At 35.6% G+C, this 18348-nt stretch overlaps 2 protein-coding genes and 1 pseudogene across 14 annotated transcripts; 2 read left to right on the top strand and 1 right to left on the bottom strand.

The window, feature by feature from the left end:
• Nucleotides 1-5153: 5153 nt before the first annotated feature.
• Nucleotides 5154-16709, top strand: LOC149229304 (monofunctional isopimaradiene synthase, chloroplastic-like; annotated as a pseudogene). The gene is made up of 15 exons (XR_016247278.1): nt 5154-5338; nt 5422-5496; nt 5630-5697; nt 5785-6094; nt 6219-6402; nt 6485-6703; nt 14137-14257; nt 14335-14444; nt 14574-14806; nt 14918-15030; nt 15136-15234; nt 15451-15666; nt 15772-15910; nt 16014-16262; nt 16391-16709. The product of XR_016247278.1 is annotated as a monofunctional isopimaradiene synthase, chloroplastic-like (transcript).
• Nucleotides 6855-10107, top strand: LOC149229306 (uncharacterized protein C24B11.05-like). Of its 9 annotated transcripts, none has more exons than XM_089378569.1 (5): nt 6859-6997; nt 7212-7436; nt 7509-7574; nt 9159-9218; nt 9604-10107. In XM_089378569.1, the coding sequence occupies exons 1-4, from the start codon at nt 6974-6976 to the stop codon at nt 9162-9164; spliced, it is 321 nt and encodes a 106-aa protein (XP_089234695.1). In that variant the 5' UTR covers nt 6859-6973; the 3' UTR covers nt 9165-9218; nt 9604-10107. The 9 variants fall into 9 exon arrangements, with proteins under 9 accessions (XP_089234689.1, XP_089234692.1, XP_089234690.1 ...); XM_089378567.1 differs by having other exon boundaries at nt 9492-10107; XM_089378568.1 differs by having other exon boundaries at nt 9159-9280; nt 9492-10107.
• On the bottom strand, nt 10222-13347 carry LOC149229305 (pentatricopeptide repeat-containing protein At4g02750-like). Of its 4 annotated transcripts, none has more exons than XR_016247924.1 (2): nt 10874-13347; nt 10222-10744 (listed from the first exon to the last, which is right to left on the bottom strand). XR_016247924.1 is itself a non-coding variant. In XM_089378559.1 (2 exons), exon 1 carries the CDS (start codon nt 13106-13108, stop codon nt 11948-11950), a length of 1161 nt encoding a protein of 386 aa, XP_089234685.1. In that variant the 5' UTR covers nt 13109-13347; the 3' UTR covers nt 10222-11817; nt 11904-11947. The 4 variants fall into 4 exon arrangements, 2 of the variants coding, with proteins under 2 accessions (XP_089234685.1, XP_089234686.1); XR_016247925.1 differs by having other exon boundaries at nt 10222-11129; nt 11683-13347; XM_089378559.1 differs by having other exon boundaries at nt 10222-11817; nt 11904-13347.
• Nucleotides 16710-18348: the final 1639 nt, after the last annotated feature.

The following is an 18348-nucleotide window of genomic DNA, read 5'->3' as shown; positions in this document are numbered from 1 at the left end:
ATCTAGACTAGTCCATGTTAACCATCACATGGCTAGTGGACATAGTTCAGGTGAAACTCTAAGTGACCTCAACCCAAGCCAGATGCCAAAACATGCTCTCTCTAAACACAGATTCAAGTAAATCTCTCAGAGATATGAGAAACTCTCTCTAAATAGAGATATGAGCAACTCTCTCAGAGATCCAAGCAACTGTCTCAGAGATTCAAGCAAGATGATATGAGGTTACAACTCAACCTCTAGAACCATATTCCTAATTTTGGTCAATGTACTTGATATAGGGAAAAATGTCTATTCACCAAACCATTCTTCCTAAATTTGATCAATATACTTGAAATAGGGATAACATCCCTAATTCTGGTCATAGTAGAGGATGCAAGAGGAATCTCTGTCCATGAAACCATTCTTTCTAATTCTTGTCAAATTGACATAGGGATAATATCCCTAATTCTATATACATGATCTTTCTAAAAATAAAGGTAAATCTTATTGATAGCATCTTTATCTATATTAATACCATGTACCTACATCAACATCATCATCAATATGTACCACAAACCAAGTTATCTCTCTTAACTGATGATACTTACTCAACTAGTCACTATGATTTGGTGGGTGCCTCACCTCATGGTACTCTAACTAGATCAGATTTGACATTCCCCATAATCAAACCCTAAAGAAACCCATGTCCCAAATCTAAAGGTATCCCTCTAGGCCATGATTTTGAAGAGGCACTCATTCCACAAGTTTCCAACCCTCAAAGACCATTCCTTTCAAGAATGTTTGTCCCTCATTATATCTCACCAACAATCTAGGTCATGATATTGTTGTCACCAACAGTCGGAGCCATACCCTTGTTTTCCACCCATCAACAATGCATGTCATGCTCCTGTTGTCACCAACAGTCTGAGCCATACCCCGTTATCCATCCATCAACATTCTAGGTCATGCTCATATTGTCACCAATACTTTGACCGATAATCCTATTGTCCATCCATTAAGAGTCTAGGCCATGCTCGTATTTTCACTAACAGTATGAGACGTACCCGTGTTTTCCATCCATCAAAATTATAATTCATTAACCTATTGTCACCAATAGTTTGAGCCATACCCTTTTTTTCCATCCATCAACATTATGGATCATGCTCTTGTTGTTACCAATAGTTTAGGCCATACCCCTATTTTCCATCCATCAATAATTCAGGTCATGCTCCTATTGTCACCAACATTCTCAGCCATACTCCTATTTTCCATCCATCAATAGTTCAGCTCATGCTTTTGTTGTCACCAATAGACTGATCCATACCCCTATTGTCAATCCATCAAGAGTTTGGGTCATGCTCTTGTTGTCACCAACAATTCGAGCCATACCCCTGTTGTCCATCCATCAACAGTTTGGGTCATGCTCTTGTTGTAACCAACAATCCAAGCCATACCCCTATTTTCCATCGATCGATAGACTGATTCATGCTCCTATTGTTAGCAATAGTCTAAGCCATACACTTGTTGATGTCACATTAATGCTCCCTTTCACTTTATAAAGGATTTCTCCACTAGTCCAAGCTTGTCTCTAAAGCATACAAACTTTGTGCAAGATAGAGGATTTGTGGGAATTTCAACCATTTTCTCATTAGTGGAGATATATTGGAGCTTCAACACTCCCTTCTATGCCATATCACAAATTTAGTGGTACTTGATGCCAGTTTTCTTCAACCTACTATGCAACTTTGACTCGAACAAAATATCATGGGCGATTATAGCACCTGCTCAAACATTTTGGCAAGAAATTTCCAAAGCCAAACTGCTGCACAAAAAACTACACAGGCTACCATATATTCAACTTTAGTAGTACTAAGTGCCACGGAAGAATATTTCCTACTCATCTAAGAAACCATTCCTAATCCCAATCAAAAACATTCAGCAGATGTAATATTTCCATCAACAACACTCTCAAGCCAATCAGAGTAAGAGTATTCTAGTAGCCTAAGCTCATTGCTAAGTTCATTAAAGAACCAATGAACTGCTTATCATCATCAAAAATTTTCAAAAAAAACTTCATCACACTTCATCAATTCAATATATAATTTAATGGCCAACACCCTCTTAATCTCATACATATTCTACTCTGATAATTTTGAGCTCCCTCTGAAGCTAACATAAGTTTTTCTATTCACCCCTTGTTTAGTACAAAATATCATGGTAGGCTCCAATTGAGTCCTTAAGGCCTTCATAAATTATGATACGTCCTCAATGTCCTGAAAACTAAAGCAAAACATGATCTCCCTCTCACTTGGAGAATCTTCTATTCTCTCATCTCTAGTCATAGACAGATATATTTAAAATTTGCTTATCTATCTACTCCCTCTTAAGCTTAGATCTTCAAATCTTCATTCTGGAACAAATACTTTTGTCACGAGCTTTACTTCATTCTTCCACTTCATCTTCCTCTATTATTAGAGCCATGTACCTGCAATCCTCATTTTCTTTTGAGGAGAATGTCAACTCCTAGGTAATTTGAGAAAGAAGTCTTTGTCATAGACCATGCATATATCGGAATATTATGATGTAAGTCTTCAACCTTATGGGTGGTCTTATCTTATGATGATAAGTGATCATCTAACTATAATTCAAACAAGATTACAGTGATGATGCATAACGCCCATTCCAACGATTCAAGAAGTCATTGATCTTCAAACTTAGTTATCCCATTATAGTAATATATGCAAGGAAACCTTTATCAAGCTTGACTTCATTGAAAATGCATCTAGGATTTTGATTACAAGTAAGTATTTGGGCATCTCCAAGACCTTTATAGACAACTTTAATGATGTTAATATTCTTCCATGTTATGATCTCCTCATGGTCACTTTACAGTCAAGATCCTCGGCCTTGAATAGAGACAAATCATCTTTACATCTATAGTAGATCATAGTTGTAGTGTGCTCACAAATACTTCCAATTTTTTCATAATTCATAATCTGGCCAAAACATCTTTGACACATGGTAAATCAATAACATCATCTAATTACCAACTCATGGTAAATCATTAGTATCAAATATTTGTTGGTACACGTGGCATGTCTTAGCATAAACTAGTCACCATACTATGGTCACACTGACATATGGTATACAAAATAGTCACCATCATCCTGGTCAATATCCCTGACTCACGGTGAATCTCCAAGGGCCTCACTCTTCATTAGTGATTTATGCTCTGATGCTAAGTGTGCTCCTCATCCTATCTGGAGAGTTTGAGCCTAATGCTAAAAGGCAACCACTCAACTAAGTGTATGGGTCTCTAGGACCATTCTTCCTCATTTTGGTTGATATCCTTCACTCAAGAATAATGTTTATCCTTTGCTGGACCATTCTCCTTAAGGTACAATGTTTATCCTCTGATGCTATCATATCAACAATCTGGCCCATTCTTCTAGTCAACCTGATCTAGAGAGAATGTTTGTACTTGATCCTGCTATCTCATCACTACCTCTTTCTAAGAGATACATGGTCAATCATTTCAAGCTTGTCCTCAGAGTATACAGACTTCCTCCTCGAATCAATCTAATTGACTGTATAAATGGATCCATAATGTTATCTTTTGTACCATGTCTTAGTACTACATCTAAGGGTGACCCAACCTACCATCATGTTGTCACCTACACGTGATCAAATATTTCTACAAGTAGTAATTTCTAAATCCCTACTGCTTCACAACTTGCCATCCAACTGCAATATTCTTGGCCATAGCAACACGGAGTGAGACAAATGTCTTCTTCATGCTCATATTCATAAAGAAGCATAGAATAAAACAATATCCTAATGAACTTCTTGTTTCTCCAGCACTCTCTTCCTATTCTGAATCTGCAGTTGTACTTCATTATTTGTGACACATCTCAAAACTTAGTTGACTTTTCCATGACCAATTGTGCCATGTTTGTACAAAAACTCTTTTACTGGGTCTATCACCATAGTTTCTTACATGTCATCCTCACTAGGTGCTCCCTCTCATACTAAGACATATCCTGATGTGGTAATTCTGTCTGCTTTCTCTGCCACAACAACCTTTCATCATATTAACTATCTAGCGTGACAATCCATAACTTCGAACCCAGAGATCTACTCTCTCTGAAGTTGGTACAAGGCTCTTTCACTTCTCCTAGGGCAATTCTTTATTCCACAATAACTCCCTTTGATAGAAGTCCTTCAAATTTTGTGACAAACAAATTCAATGACATAAACCAAGCTTAGCATGTCTGCTTGTAATAGCCTTCCTATGAACTAATGTCCTTGATACTTAGCTTTGCTGGTAGACAGAGATCTAATTAATTCTCTTCATATGCTTAGTTGTGATCTTCAACTTCCTTGTTTTCACCAAATCTTTGATACTATTACAATTGATACAAGTACTTTATTTATAAACTATGGTAATTACTTGTGAATATATATATTACATTTCATTTATTTTCATTAAGCGATCACACTTTAGTCTTTAGATATTCAACTAATAAGCATGAAAGAAAAGTAGAGATCACAACTTGTGTGAGAGAGATATGTGTGTGAAAAGTGTGTAAAAAGTAAAAAAATTTAAATGTATTTTATACCAAAAAAAACCCAAAAGGCATGTCTTTCTTTGAAAATTACATGATACCTCTTTGTAAATTAAATTCTAGTAAATCTGTACATTTACATTTTTATGGTAAATATTTGGAAATTACAAAATGCCTCCTTGTAAAGTAAATTCTAGTAAATTCTAGTAATTTTAATATTTGTGTAGAAGTACCTTTCCTATTGAATTCTTTACACTTTCTTTTGAAAAAGGAAGCATACCCCCAACGAACAAAAATAACAAAAATTTATTGAATTCTTTACACTTTCTTTTGAAAAAGGAAGCATACCCCAACGAACAAAAATAACAAAAATTTATTGAATTCTTTACACTTTCTTTTGAAAAAGGAAGCATACCCCAACGAACAAAAATTTATGGACAAGAGACAAAATTAAGCATCTGAAATCTTTGGAGAGTTGAGTTGTGTGGAGGGACATATATTTTCAACCCAGTTACGAAACTCAGAGAAGTTGTCCGTTGGTTATTTATAGTGTGTTCCTGCAACTTGACATTTCACATTCACTACCTCTGGGAAATCTAGTGGCGCATTTGGAAAGATGGCCATGCCCTTGTCTTCATTGTCATCCCCTGTTTCCGTTACTACGACAGTGAAGAGTGGACTACATCATCTCACTGTCAACGCCTCTGTGAACACACAATGCATTCCACGTTTCTTCAGCACGCTCAATACCGGAAGCAGTGCCACCAAACGGAGAAGCATCTGCCTACAATCAGGTATGCACATGATTTTAAGTTTATTAGTATTTTGTGTCGTGAGAGTTTCAATTCGACCTCTTATAATGTTTTTGAATATGCAGGTTCAAGCAAGATCATTGCTTGTGTTGGCGAAGACTCAACTTCCCTTTCCAATCACTCTAATAAAAAGAAGACTGGTATGCTTATTCTCATGCCCTGGGCTGATGATAATTTAAATGTTTTCAACAACCTGCCAAGTGATTGATTGCACTATTATTTTTTTTCATTTTTATGGGATATTTTCATCTTTGCTTTCTGCTGCTCCACCAGCGAGAGGAGAATTCCCTCCGGGATTTTGGAATGATGATATCATTGATTCTATAATGTCATCTAACAAGGTTGGTATTCCCAGTGGCTGTTTCTTGTTTGTAAACTGTTATGGTTGACGTCGAAAGAGTCCCTTGGTTGACCTGTATTAATTTCAGGTGGGAGTAGCGGACGAGAAGCGTGTGGAGACATTAATATGTGAGATTAAGAGTATGTTTAGAGGTATGGGCGATGGGGAAATGACTCTCTCTGCGTATGACACTGCTTGGGTTGCAAGGATTCCAGCACTTGATGGCTCTGAGCACCCTCAGTTTCCCGGGACACTCGAATGGATTCTCCAAAATCAGTTGAAAGATGGCTCTTGGGGAGAAGAGCACCACTTCTTAACATATGACAGACTACTCAGTACTCTTGCATGTATTATTACTCTCACCCTATGGCGGACTGGCAAGACACAAGTGCAGAAAGGTTTGCAAAAAATATTTTATTTAATAACAAAGGCTATGGTAAACTCTGTTTATGCCCAGGGGTATGCCCGTTTCTGTACAATCCATATTTATAGCTCTAAATAATATATATAAATACCTTGCAGGTATTGAATTCTTCAGAAGGCACGCTGGAATGATGGAGGATGAGGCGGACAATCACCAGCCTAGCGGATTTGACCTTGTCTTTCCTGCCATGATAAATGAAGCTAAAAGCTTATGCTTGGATCTGCCTTATGAATTGTCATTCATCAAAAATATCATTGAGAAGCGGGAGGCTAAGCTTAAAAGGTTGGTTAAACTCTGATCGCGATGCTCTGCAGACTGCTATTCCACTCATTATTAATTACCCTTACGGTGTTTGGATGATCAGGATTCCCACTGATGTTCTCTATACCGTTCCAACAATATTCTTGTACCATTTGGAAGGCCTGCAAGAAATAGTAGAGTGGCACAAAATCATCAAAACTTCAATCCAAGGATGGATCATTCCTCAGCTCGCCCGCATCTACGGCGGCTGTATTCATGCGTACAGGGAACACCAAGTGCTTAGAATTTTTGAACTTCGTTTTAATGAAATTCGGAAACCATGGTAGCAACCTAACAATTTGATTTCATGAAGGCCGTTTTTTATTTCGTTTGTGAAAATAATTATCACTAAGCATCATGGCTTAGTGAGGAGATTCACCTCTATTTCTCCCCTGAGATAATTGAAATTTATCTGGCTAGGTGCATATGCTTTATTGGCATTTTATCAAAAGGAAAATCTTATACATGTGTAATTTTCATAATTTCTAGATTTGTGCATGGGAACTTGCCATATGAAGTCATTGAACCAGACCCTGCACTGAGAAGCGTTTTGATGAGCATGCCTCAAAGGAAATTGGTAAGTATTTGGTAATGAGTTGCATAAATTCAATTTTTAGGTCAACTTCAATAGAATTTAAAGCCTTACAAGCACAAACACAATTCTATAAGGTTGCTTCCCCTGTGGATAGTTGAAAGAGATCATGAAAAATACAATAGTTGGCATTATTTCTCTAAGAATAAAATGAAATGAATGCAACCATAACTATTGTTTGGAGATATCTTATGTGCAGATATTTACAAATTCAGATAAGACTCATGCATGTAAAGTCCTAAAAAGACTAGGCTTGGAAGACTGTTTCGAGGATGTCATATGTTTTGAGAGCCTTAATATGGCTTATCCTTTTAATCAACAAACTGATGAATGCAAACCCAATACTTCTCCTGTTTTTATCAAGCCCTCAATTGAAGCCATGAAGCGTGCACTCACAATTGCAAATGCAGATCCACCAAGAACAGTAAGTTTCCAGCGTTTGTCTTTAATTTGTTTACATATTTTTACAGTGATCCTTCTTCGAACTCTTCTGCAGCTCTTCTTTGATGACAATGTCCGAAACATAGCAGGAGCAAAAGCAACAGGCCTTAATACAGTTCTGGTAAGCCCTCAAATGACCCTCAGAAATTACTAGTACATGTCATAATTTTATCAAATTGCAGGAAACTTTATAATTCTTTGTGACATAGTGGGAAAGGTTTAAGATGGAATTTATTCGTTACAGAAAAATAGTGGGGGAAAGAGAGTTCTGTGTTGTAAATTGTGAAAATTGTTTTAATAGTTTTGACCATTGGACTCGAAAACTCCTGTTCGTAGTCAAATTTCTTTTGAATCTGAGAGAAGTAAAAAGATTACTTGAAAGTCTAGATTATCATTCTTGGTGGCTTGATATTTATTGGTTTCTTACTTAATTTGGTATGTTGTTTGGGAAGGTGGGCAGCTCTGAAAAATCTGAGGAAGCTGATTATTCCCTAGAAAGTATTCATAATGTGAGGGAGGCAATTCCTGAAATTTGGAAGGAGACAACCAAATACATGGGCCATGATAGAGATGACAACTTTGACTTTTCAATTGTTAATGTGAATTCCATTGAAGAAACTCCTATTGAGGGTTAACTAGCCAAACATTCTGAAAAAATTTATCATTGAATGGAAAATGATAAAATATTCACATTTAAATAAGCTTGTAGAGTTTGTTAATTTCTACATTCAGGTCACTTGGATTGAATCCCACAACGGTTTCACAATCAAATGACCTTCTACTATGATCACTTATTGTACAAGTATGATCTAGGAAGCAATTCTCTTTGATACATTTGCAGATTTTTATGGGTCTTCTTGCAGAACCCAAAGGGCTTTAAACGCTTGTTCAATTCTGTGGCCAAGGAATCCACTACCATTGCTTCCAATTCCTTCTGCATGGACATAAAGTGTGCCCTTTCTGCCATGTTGCTAAGAACTACTGGATAAAAATGCCAAACCACAACACTGAGGGCCTGCATGCTGGTTAAACTTAAAAGCCTGAGGAAAGGTAGAGATTTGGCTGACAAGACTTCTTTGGAGACAATCAATTGTGAAAATGACCATCCAATTAATGAGAGAAATTTTCTACTTGAGTTCAACCCAGATTAATTCCCTTTCCCTTGCAAAGGAATGCTGATCTAGAAAGCATCAACAAAATACAAATGAGAGGAGAAGGAAACAATCAAAATCCAGCAGTGCTTGGAATGCAATCCGTCATTTGCAAGGGAAGCAATAATGCTTTTCTTCAGATTGTAGGTTGCTGAGAAGAAGAGAGCAATAACATTTATTTTTGCAGATTCTGCACTTCTTTCATCCTATTAAAGCAGCAAAAAAATTAATTATCGTTTTACATTTTAAGAATAAGATATTTGGAACCCTTTCATATGATAGGTGTAATGTCTTTCAACATGCATTGGGGTTTGTAAGTTTAAGAAATTTCAATGGGCATATGCTAAAATCGGATCCTCTGTTTATTCTGATAACTAGATAAATATGTGTATGCTATTTCTAAACAAAGACGGAATTTAATACTTACAATTACCATCGTTCTTTGGTTTTGAACTCTTATCAAAGGAAAATTCAATCAATCCATATTCCTCGATCCCACTAAATCTTGTTTTAGATGTTGAGGATTGCTAATTTATTTGTTTTCACAATTGCAGCTGTAAATGCTGATGGCTTCTTAGCACGGGATATAACATTCGAAAATGCAGCAGGGCCAGGTAGTCAACAAGCGGTAGCCCTAAGAGTAGATAGTAATCACTCTGCCTTCTACATAGGAAAGGTTATTTCATTAACATTTAAAGTAGTAGCACATGATATTAATCAAAATTCAACAATTGCATTCACACTTATATAGTTTTTTAATGTTGTTTTGAATGAAAATACTAAGTTTTCATGGTTTCTTCATAAATAAGTGTAATTTGCACAAATTCATGGTTACGTTTCTGTGTTATATGAAAGCTCAATCTATTCTATTTTGAATTTGGAATCAGGAGCCAAGTCGGCACTTCTAATACCAACTTCAATGGACATGCACAAACTATGAAAGTTGAAGAAAGCTATATAACTTCCGAGGTGGGTGTTCTTGTTTTTGTGATGCAGCAGAAAAGGAGCAGAAAAGGATCAATCCAGAAACCAAAAAGACTCAACAACACTGCAGAATACCAACTTCAATGGACATGCACAAACTATGAAAGTTGAAGAAAGCTATATAACTTCCGAGGTGGGTGTTCTTGTTTCTGTGATGCAGCAGAAAAGGAGCAGAAAAGGATCAATCCAGAAACCAAAAAGACTCAACAACACTGCAGCTGCTTGTTCCCAAATAGGGGGCTTATCTCCAAATTTTGTTTTCCCTTTCATCCATTTCTCTTCTCTAATTGCAGGGGTGTCACTAAACTGAACAAGGTACTCAATTTATATCGTGTTAAGAGGAGCCATTCTTTATTTATTTGTGGGATCGAACATATGACCTTTCCCCAATAAATAACTTATCCTGCCTGGCTTATCAGTTATCAGTCATAGTTAAGACCGATTTTATGAGTTTATGAAACATCGTTCAGATGAATTTTTAGGAGTATTACATAATGTGCAAATTTTGCATTGCAGTCACACTTCGTGTTTTTTAATCTTTCCTGTGAATTGGATCTGAATCACATTGAAACAAGTACAAAAGGGGTTGTATTTAAAACCAATAAGATTCACTCAAACAAAACTCAGAGAATATGTCAAGCATCAATAGTTCTAGTTTTCTTATCAAATTTCAAAATAGAACAAATTTTACCACAAGAGAGCTCATTCCAAATTGATATTCCAAATTGATATGGTTCAGAAAAGGGCACGCCATCCCATCCCTCATCCCATCCCTTCCCTTTCCATTTGAGCAAAACAAAGATATATTTTTATATCATCTGTGGCCATGCATTTTTTACCACAAGAAAGCTCATTCCAAATTGATATGGTTCAAAAAAGGGCACACCATCCCATTCCTTCCCTTTCCCTCCGAGCAAAACAAAGATATATTTTTATATCATCTGTGGCCTTGCATTTTTCAACAGCTTCTCTGATGCAAACAATACATAGAATATAACAGATGGACAGTTCTCATGCCTCTAATCTTAAGAAAATATTTCTACCGTAACAAGTATCACTCCATGAATATGGTGGAGAAGCAATTAATTTTTTCATTTGTTCACCCATCAAAATCAGTTTGTAATGACATTCCACGTTGCAGAATGCTTTGTCACCTCTGCATTAATCAGCAAACAGAGAATGAGATTAGCTCTTGAGAATTGGAAATTATAATCAATTCAAGGTGAATTTCAAAGATTAAAGAAAATTCTAACATAAAAACCATGTTGTGATCATTATAACAAACCTATACATGTAGATGTCCTTCCAATGGTTCAATTGTCGGTTGCAAAGAAAGCATGCTCTGAGAAAATGGGCAACATGAAACACTTCAACATTTGAATTGTTGAATTGCTTTGAGATGGGGTGGCTAACATCCCATACTCCATGTTCATGTTGTTTCCAAACAGGGCATTGCACAGTTTCACACTTGATAACCGTCAAGAGCCATCGGTAAGAGTAATCCCTGACTGTGCATTTAAGAAAAGTGTAGAACATTATACCTGTGGGTTAAACCGAGTTCAGGCAGGCCAGACCCTTGCTTACCCAGGAAAGATCACAAACCATATTCTTGTAAATAGCAAGTTTAAGGGAACCAAATCCATGGTGGTTGTCAAGATAATTAACATAGAATAACAACATAGCAAGAAAATCGTCATTCACTACACACTGAATTTAAAATAAATCCTTATGGTCACGGTATGGGTATAAGCATAAGGAGAACTAAGTTCCATTACACACAGAAATCACGGTATGGATATAAGTAGAAGGAGAACTAAGTTCCATTACATACATAAAATTGAAAGACATTCTGAAAATATAGAATAACAACATAACAAGAAAAATCGTCATTCATTACACACTGAATTTAAAATAAATCCTTATAGTCATGGTATGGGTATAAGCAGAAGAAGAACTAAGTTCCATTACATCCAGAAAATTGAAAAACAATATGAAAATATCAATCGCATTGTCTAAACTAAAAAAGCTAGGAAACTGTAGTAATCATTCTCCTTGACTAGACTATTAAGAAGAAATTAGAGCAGTTAAAACTACCTAAACGTCGTTGAAGTAGCCATAGCTAAATCTGAAACCCTCCTCCGAGAAACTCTTCCGTAGAAATTAAATAGGGTCCATGCATTAATAACAAAAAAATAAATAAGCCGCAGACTTGGTGGAACATTTGTCAACCTGGAAAAAGAAAGGAAGCACTTGGTTATTTAGGGGAAGATAATTTCAAACCACCTTCGAACTGTGATTGAGAACCATTCACTCACCTGTGAACAAGAAAACAAGACGGGTCTCATAAGACCTAGATAACTCATAGCAAAAAGGGGAGAAGAACCACTTTCAACCAAGAGAGCAATCGCAAGAGGAAGATGAGATGATGAACCCTCGTGGAGTCAATTACCCGCCAGACGAGGATTATTGCAGAGACAAGAAATGAGCAAGGTTTTCGCTCCTGTAAGCCAAGGGAGAGGTCGAGGATTGGTATCCTCACTCCAGAAGCTGGGTAATGGATCGTTCTTTGCTTCAGAAGGTGTCGCATTAGCTGAACCTTAGCTAGACTTTTCCCTGCTTTCAGGGCGGACAACATGTCAGGCATATATCCTGCCTCCTTCATCCGCTTAGACAAGTGATCCAGCATTGCATAAATTCTCTCTGACTGTGGGTGTGATCTATCTCCTACAATAAATTTGTGCACCACATTCTTGATTTCAATCCAACTACATCCAGGATTCTTCTTTACCTCCCTATCTTTCATCATTCTTCTCACCTTTGCAACATCATCCCACTTGCCTGCAGCAGCATAAATATTTGACAGCAAGACATAGGAAGCTGCATTTTGAGGTTCCAAATCAAAAAGGTGTTCTGCTGCACGTCTACCTATATCAAGGTTTCCATGGACTCTGCAAGCACCAAGCAAGGCCTTCCACAGAATAGCATCAGGCTCATAAGGGATGGAGTTGATAAGGTCCTCTGCTTCATCCAAGTGCCCTGAACGACCAAGAATATCTACCATGCAGACATAGTGCTCCACTCTTGGTCTAATACCATGATGCTGACTCATGGATAAGAAATAGTGCCAGCCTTTGTCCACTAGGCCTGTATGACTACATGCAGCCAGAACACCAAGAAATGTAACGTGATTTGGAGTCAAGCCTGCTTGTTGCATTTCTTCAAAGAGTAGTAATGCCTCCCTGCCATGTCCATGCTGAGCATATGCTGATATAATTGTGGTCCATAAGACCGTGTCAGGTTTGTAAATTTTATCAAATGATAGCCGTGCATCATCTAGGTTCCCACATTTAGCATACATATCAACTATGGCACTTCTCACAAAAACATCTGACTCAATCCCACTTTGATTATTTGAGCATGAACCTGTTTGCCCTGTTCCAGGGTTGCTAGGCCAGCACATGAACTTAACACAACCAATTAACCAATTCTTTGTTCCTATGTAGCATCCTTGCTTTGACATAAGTTGGACATAGATGAGGACTTACACCGACATTCCATATTCAACAGCTCTACTTAGACATTGACATAACTCATATAGACATCTCTATGATTGGGACTCAGCAACAGACAAACTCTGCTGTCAACTCAGCAGCTTATGAAATGGCCAGAGTCTTCTTAAAAATTTCAATATTTCTACAGTTGAGGATTGTAGCAAAGCTCAGGGATCAAACTTAACTCCATGCTTATGAGGCATCCGCGTTCTCACAATTACTTGCAACTCATTCTCAGTTTTAATGGGAAGGTGATATATGGTGTATTATTGTTGTAGTGGCAGGGGATGGATTTTAATTGTTGGTTGGACCAAAAGAAATTGATGCAAATCAATATTAACTAGTTATTGATAATTTTGCCCACTGAGTTCCCTGAGGTCGAGTATAATGCTTTCCTTGCTTATCAAAGAGTATTGATTCTTTTCAATAGGAGTAGCATGTGAGTATCAGTTTTATAAAGAAGATTCTTTTTATTATTAATAAAAATATAGATAGTTAGTTTCATTTTAAAGGGTTATAAATATGAGTTATAAATACAAGACTTAAAAGGTTGTAAATATTTCAAGGGTTGTAAATATGAGTTATTAATTGTTTTTACTCAAAACATGATAAATAGCAATTTAGCAATTTCTTTTTAGTTGAGTGACTCAAATTCATGTTTCTTTAGGTTGACGGTAAACCCACTAAAGTGGAAAAAATTGTGATTCCAATAATTAGAAGAATTGTCATCATGGGGTGATAAGAAATTTAATATTCCAAGAAGAGGAGGTAGTAGTAGATTCTAAATAAATTAGCAATGCAATAACATAAATGTTTGCAACAAATTTAAAGAGATCCATCTTGTTGAATAATGCACACATTACATGGATAATGGATTTCCGCACTTTATGCCTTACGGCGTTTTCTTTGCAACATCTGGTGCAAATGCTAGTTTATTTCGTTTGTGAAAATAATTGAATTAAAATGAATATTAACAACGGAGAATTTGTTATTGTAGTGCCGTGTCACTATCCGGGTGATCTATTTGAACGTCTGTGGGCCATTGATACTATTGAACGACTAGGGATCGGTCGCCATTTCAAAAAAGAGATCAAGGAGGCATTGGATTATATTTACAGGTACTATGTCTTTAAGCATTCTAAACGATTCGGGCTCATTAGTGCCCAAATTTTTAATCTCCGAAATTGATGCGCAGCCATTGGAACGAAAGAGGCATTGGATGGGCGAGAGAGAATCATGTCGCTGATATTGATGTTACGGCCATGGGCCTTCGAATGTTGAGACTGCATGGATACAATTTATCCTCAGTTAAATGAAAATATTGACATGAAGAGCCTAGTTTTAGCTGATGTAGTTTTAGCTGGCAGTTGTGCCAATTACAGCCAAGTCTTTGATTTCTTTCACCCTCTTGAATTCTGCAACCAACATTCCTGGCAGATGTTTTAAAAACTTTTAGAGATGAGAATGGCGAGTTCTTCCGTTTCATGGGTCAAAGAGAGAGAGGAGTTACAGACATGTTAAACGTCAATCGTTGCTCACACGTTGCATTTGCCGGAGAAACGGTGATGGAAGAAGCAAAGCTCTGTACCGAAAGGTATCTGTGGAACGTTTTGGAAAATATGGATGCGTCAGACAAATGGCGTCTTAAAAAGAACACTATGGGAGAGGTATATAATATTGCTGGTTCTTTTAACACCTCAGTCTTGCTGCCACCTAAACCTAACATCGATGATCATATATATATTCCATATACTTTAGGAATTTAATTTTATTTGCAGGTGGAGTACGCCCTCAAATATCCATGGCATAGGAGTCTGCCAAGGCTGGAGGCTAGAAGCTATATTGAACATTACGGGCCAAACGATGCATGGCTTGGGAAAATTATGTATACGTAAGATACAAACGCTATAATATTTGTAATTTAAGTTTATATTAAGCCAATATTGGTCTAGCATACTAAACGTAAAATATTTTAATATATAATTGACGGGAGCAGCATGCCATACATTAACAACGGGAAATTCTTGGAACTGGCCAAACTGGACTTCAATAATGTGCAATCTATACACCAAAACGAGCTTCGCGAGCTTCGAAGGTGCTACTTACGTGCTATATATTCAATGTTTCAATCATTTAAGCCTATCTTACGTGCTTGATATTTCTTTCTATTCAATATTTCATTTATATATATTTCAATGTTTCAATCATTTAAGCTTATGTTACGTACTTTCTATTTCTCTCCTTTCAAAATTTCATTCCATTTAACTCTATCTTCGGTACTTAGAGAGTTAGTGTATTGCATTGTTCACAGGTGGTGGAAATCATCAGGTTTCGCAGAGCTCAATTTTACACGCGACCGTGTGGCTGAAATATATTTCTCAATCGCGTCTACTATGTTTGAACCAGAACTCGCTATGTGTAGAGCTGTTTATACGAAATCTAGCATCTGCATAGTCATTTTAGACGACCTATATGACGCTCATGGATCTGCAGAAGACATCAAGCTGTTCACAGAAGCAGTTAAAAGGTGGAGAATTAATTTCTTTGAATCTAAGAATAATAGACGAAAAGAAAAACTTTCTATGATTATTGTCGCTTCTAACCACATGCCTATTCTTCGTCGTTGTTCTAGATGGGATCACTCTCTGTTGGACCGAATGCCAAAATCCATGAAAATATGCTTACTGGGTCTTTACAATTTGGTTAATGAAATAGCAGAAGAAGGCCGCAAGAGACAGGGGCACGACGTGCTAGGTTACATTCGAAATTTAGTATGTATTAAGTTTATAAGTTTGATATTATAGGAGCTGTTCATTTCCTGCAAAGTTAATTAAATACTGATTATGGATTTATGGGTAATATGATATATGGCAGTGGGAGATCCAGATAGAAGCATTCACCAAAGAAGCAGAATGGTCCGAATCTGAATATGTGCCATCCTTCCAGGAATACATAGAGACCGCTACTGTATCAGTAGCACTGGCAACTATGGTTCTCATCACTGTTCTGTTCACCGGAGAGGTTCTTACGGATCACATACTCTCCCAAATTGATTACCGATCCAAATTTGCATATCTCATGTGCTTGACCGCGCGTTTGATAAACGATACCAAAACTTACCAGGCAGGGTACTCGATCTCTTATAATCAAATATTATAACCCTTGTACTTAATAGCTTCTAATTTACTTGATCTGTAACCCCTGTACTTAATATCTTCTAATTTACTTGTTCTGTTGCTAATTATGTGCAGGCAGAGAGAAGTCGAGGAGAGGTGGCCTCTGCCGTACAGTGTTATATGAAGGACCATCCCGAATTGTCAGAGGGAGAAGCTCTCAAACATGTTTATACTCTTATGGAAAACGCCCTCACAAATTTGGAGGAATTTTTGAAGGCAAAAGATGTGCCGGACAAATGCAGGGGACTGGTTTTTGACAATGCAAGAATGATGCAGCTATTTTACCAGCAAGGAGACGGTTTAACACTTGCACACGATACGGAAATTAAACAACATGTCAAAAACATCCTATTCCAACCAGTCTCTTAAAATCAATTATTCAAATAAATATAGTGACATTCATAAATTATTCAAATAATTATGGGCTTTTTCTAGGCTGGTAGTGTAGGAAGATACAAGCTATAAGAAAGCAAGTTCCATCACCAATTTTGGCCTTTGCAGTTTTGGTGTTTGGAATTGATTTGAATTGCAAGAGTCTCACCGGCATTCAAATCTAAGGTGTCACCCATGAGCCCAAGTCCCATCACCAACTCCTGCATCTGCAGTTTTGGTGTTTGAAATCTATTTGCAAGAGTCCCACAAGTGTTCTAAATATTAAATATTATAAATTTTGGAGTTTTCCTAAATGAAATTGTTTTTTTTATTAAATCTTGATTTTGATTTCTAGTTGCAAAAGTCCCACCAGTGTTCTAAATATTAAATATTATAAATTTTAGAATTTTCCTAAATGAAATTGTTTTTTTGATTAAATCTTGATTTTTATAATTAAAATTGGTTAAGTTCACAATTTAAACTTTAAACTTGGGATGTCAACAAATCTCCATCAAATTATGGACACATGAAACCCTAAAATAAATACATTGCAACTAAATAAAATGCTCAATTTGAAAATATTTTTTTTTAATGTAAATTATATTAAATAAAACTGTTTTTAAAATGAACAATTATATATAAAAGTATTAAGTAAGTTTCAATTCTCAAATAATTATTTTTTATATTTTTTATGTAAATAAATTTATAAAATAATAGATTATATATATATATATATATATATATATATATATATAATGAAAAAGTTTTTAATAATTAATATAAGCAGGTTCAGAAAAATCTTAGGATTTAAATTTTAAAGGATTTAATTTTCATTTAAAAAAGGAATGCAAATTATATTCTATAGATAGTATTTTTGTTTTCCATTTTATAAGTGTTATTAAAATTTTATATTATTATAATAATAATAATAGTTTAATTTTGTTTGCTAATGGGCAGTTCAACTAATCATGACATTGTAAATAAAATATTATAATGGCTTTGTAAATGAAGTATTATGTGCAAGGAGACTAGTGTTTATGTATATGGTATAAAATAAATGTGTTTTAAATGAAAATGTGTTTAATAATTTATATAGGAAGATTGAGAAAAAATTTAAGAGTTCAAATTTTAAAGGATTTAATTTTTCATTTAAAAAAAATGAAAATTAAATTTTATAGCCAGTAATTTTTTTTGTCCATTTTACAAAAAATATTAAAATTGTATATTATAATAATAAGAATAGTTTAATTTTAGCCCCAAAGGGGGCACCTCAACTAGGGATAGTAAGAGGTTGGGAGAGTTGCTCATTCCTCTAGATACAAAAAAATAACAATAATTTAATTTTAAGTTTTGGTCAAAGGATAAACCAATTTGGTATTTAATATTTCTTTATTTATGGGACGAAGGACCTGTGTTCTCTTAATAATTTGACTGCTAAAATTCACATAGATGTACATAATCTACCCTCAAGATTTCAGTTATATAAAATTATTAGAAATTTAAATAATTTTATAAAAATAATTTATATATTAATGGTTAATAAAATTTATCAATTTTTTTACATTTTAATATTAATTTTTACTATTCAAATTTTCTCCAATTATAATCATAAATAATTTTTTTTTAATAAGAATTATATAAATTAAAAAAAAAAAAAAAAA

The sequence above is a fragment of the Pinus tabuliformis genome, chromosome J (genome assembly GCF_031772625.1).
Source record: "Pinus tabuliformis cultivar Carrire ecotype Pingquan chromosome J, CPIR1, whole genome shotgun sequence".
Lineage (NCBI taxonomy): Eukaryota > Viridiplantae > Streptophyta > Pinopsida > Pinales > Pinaceae > Pinus > Pinus tabuliformis.
This window is presented reverse-complemented; position numbering and strand designations above follow the sequence as displayed.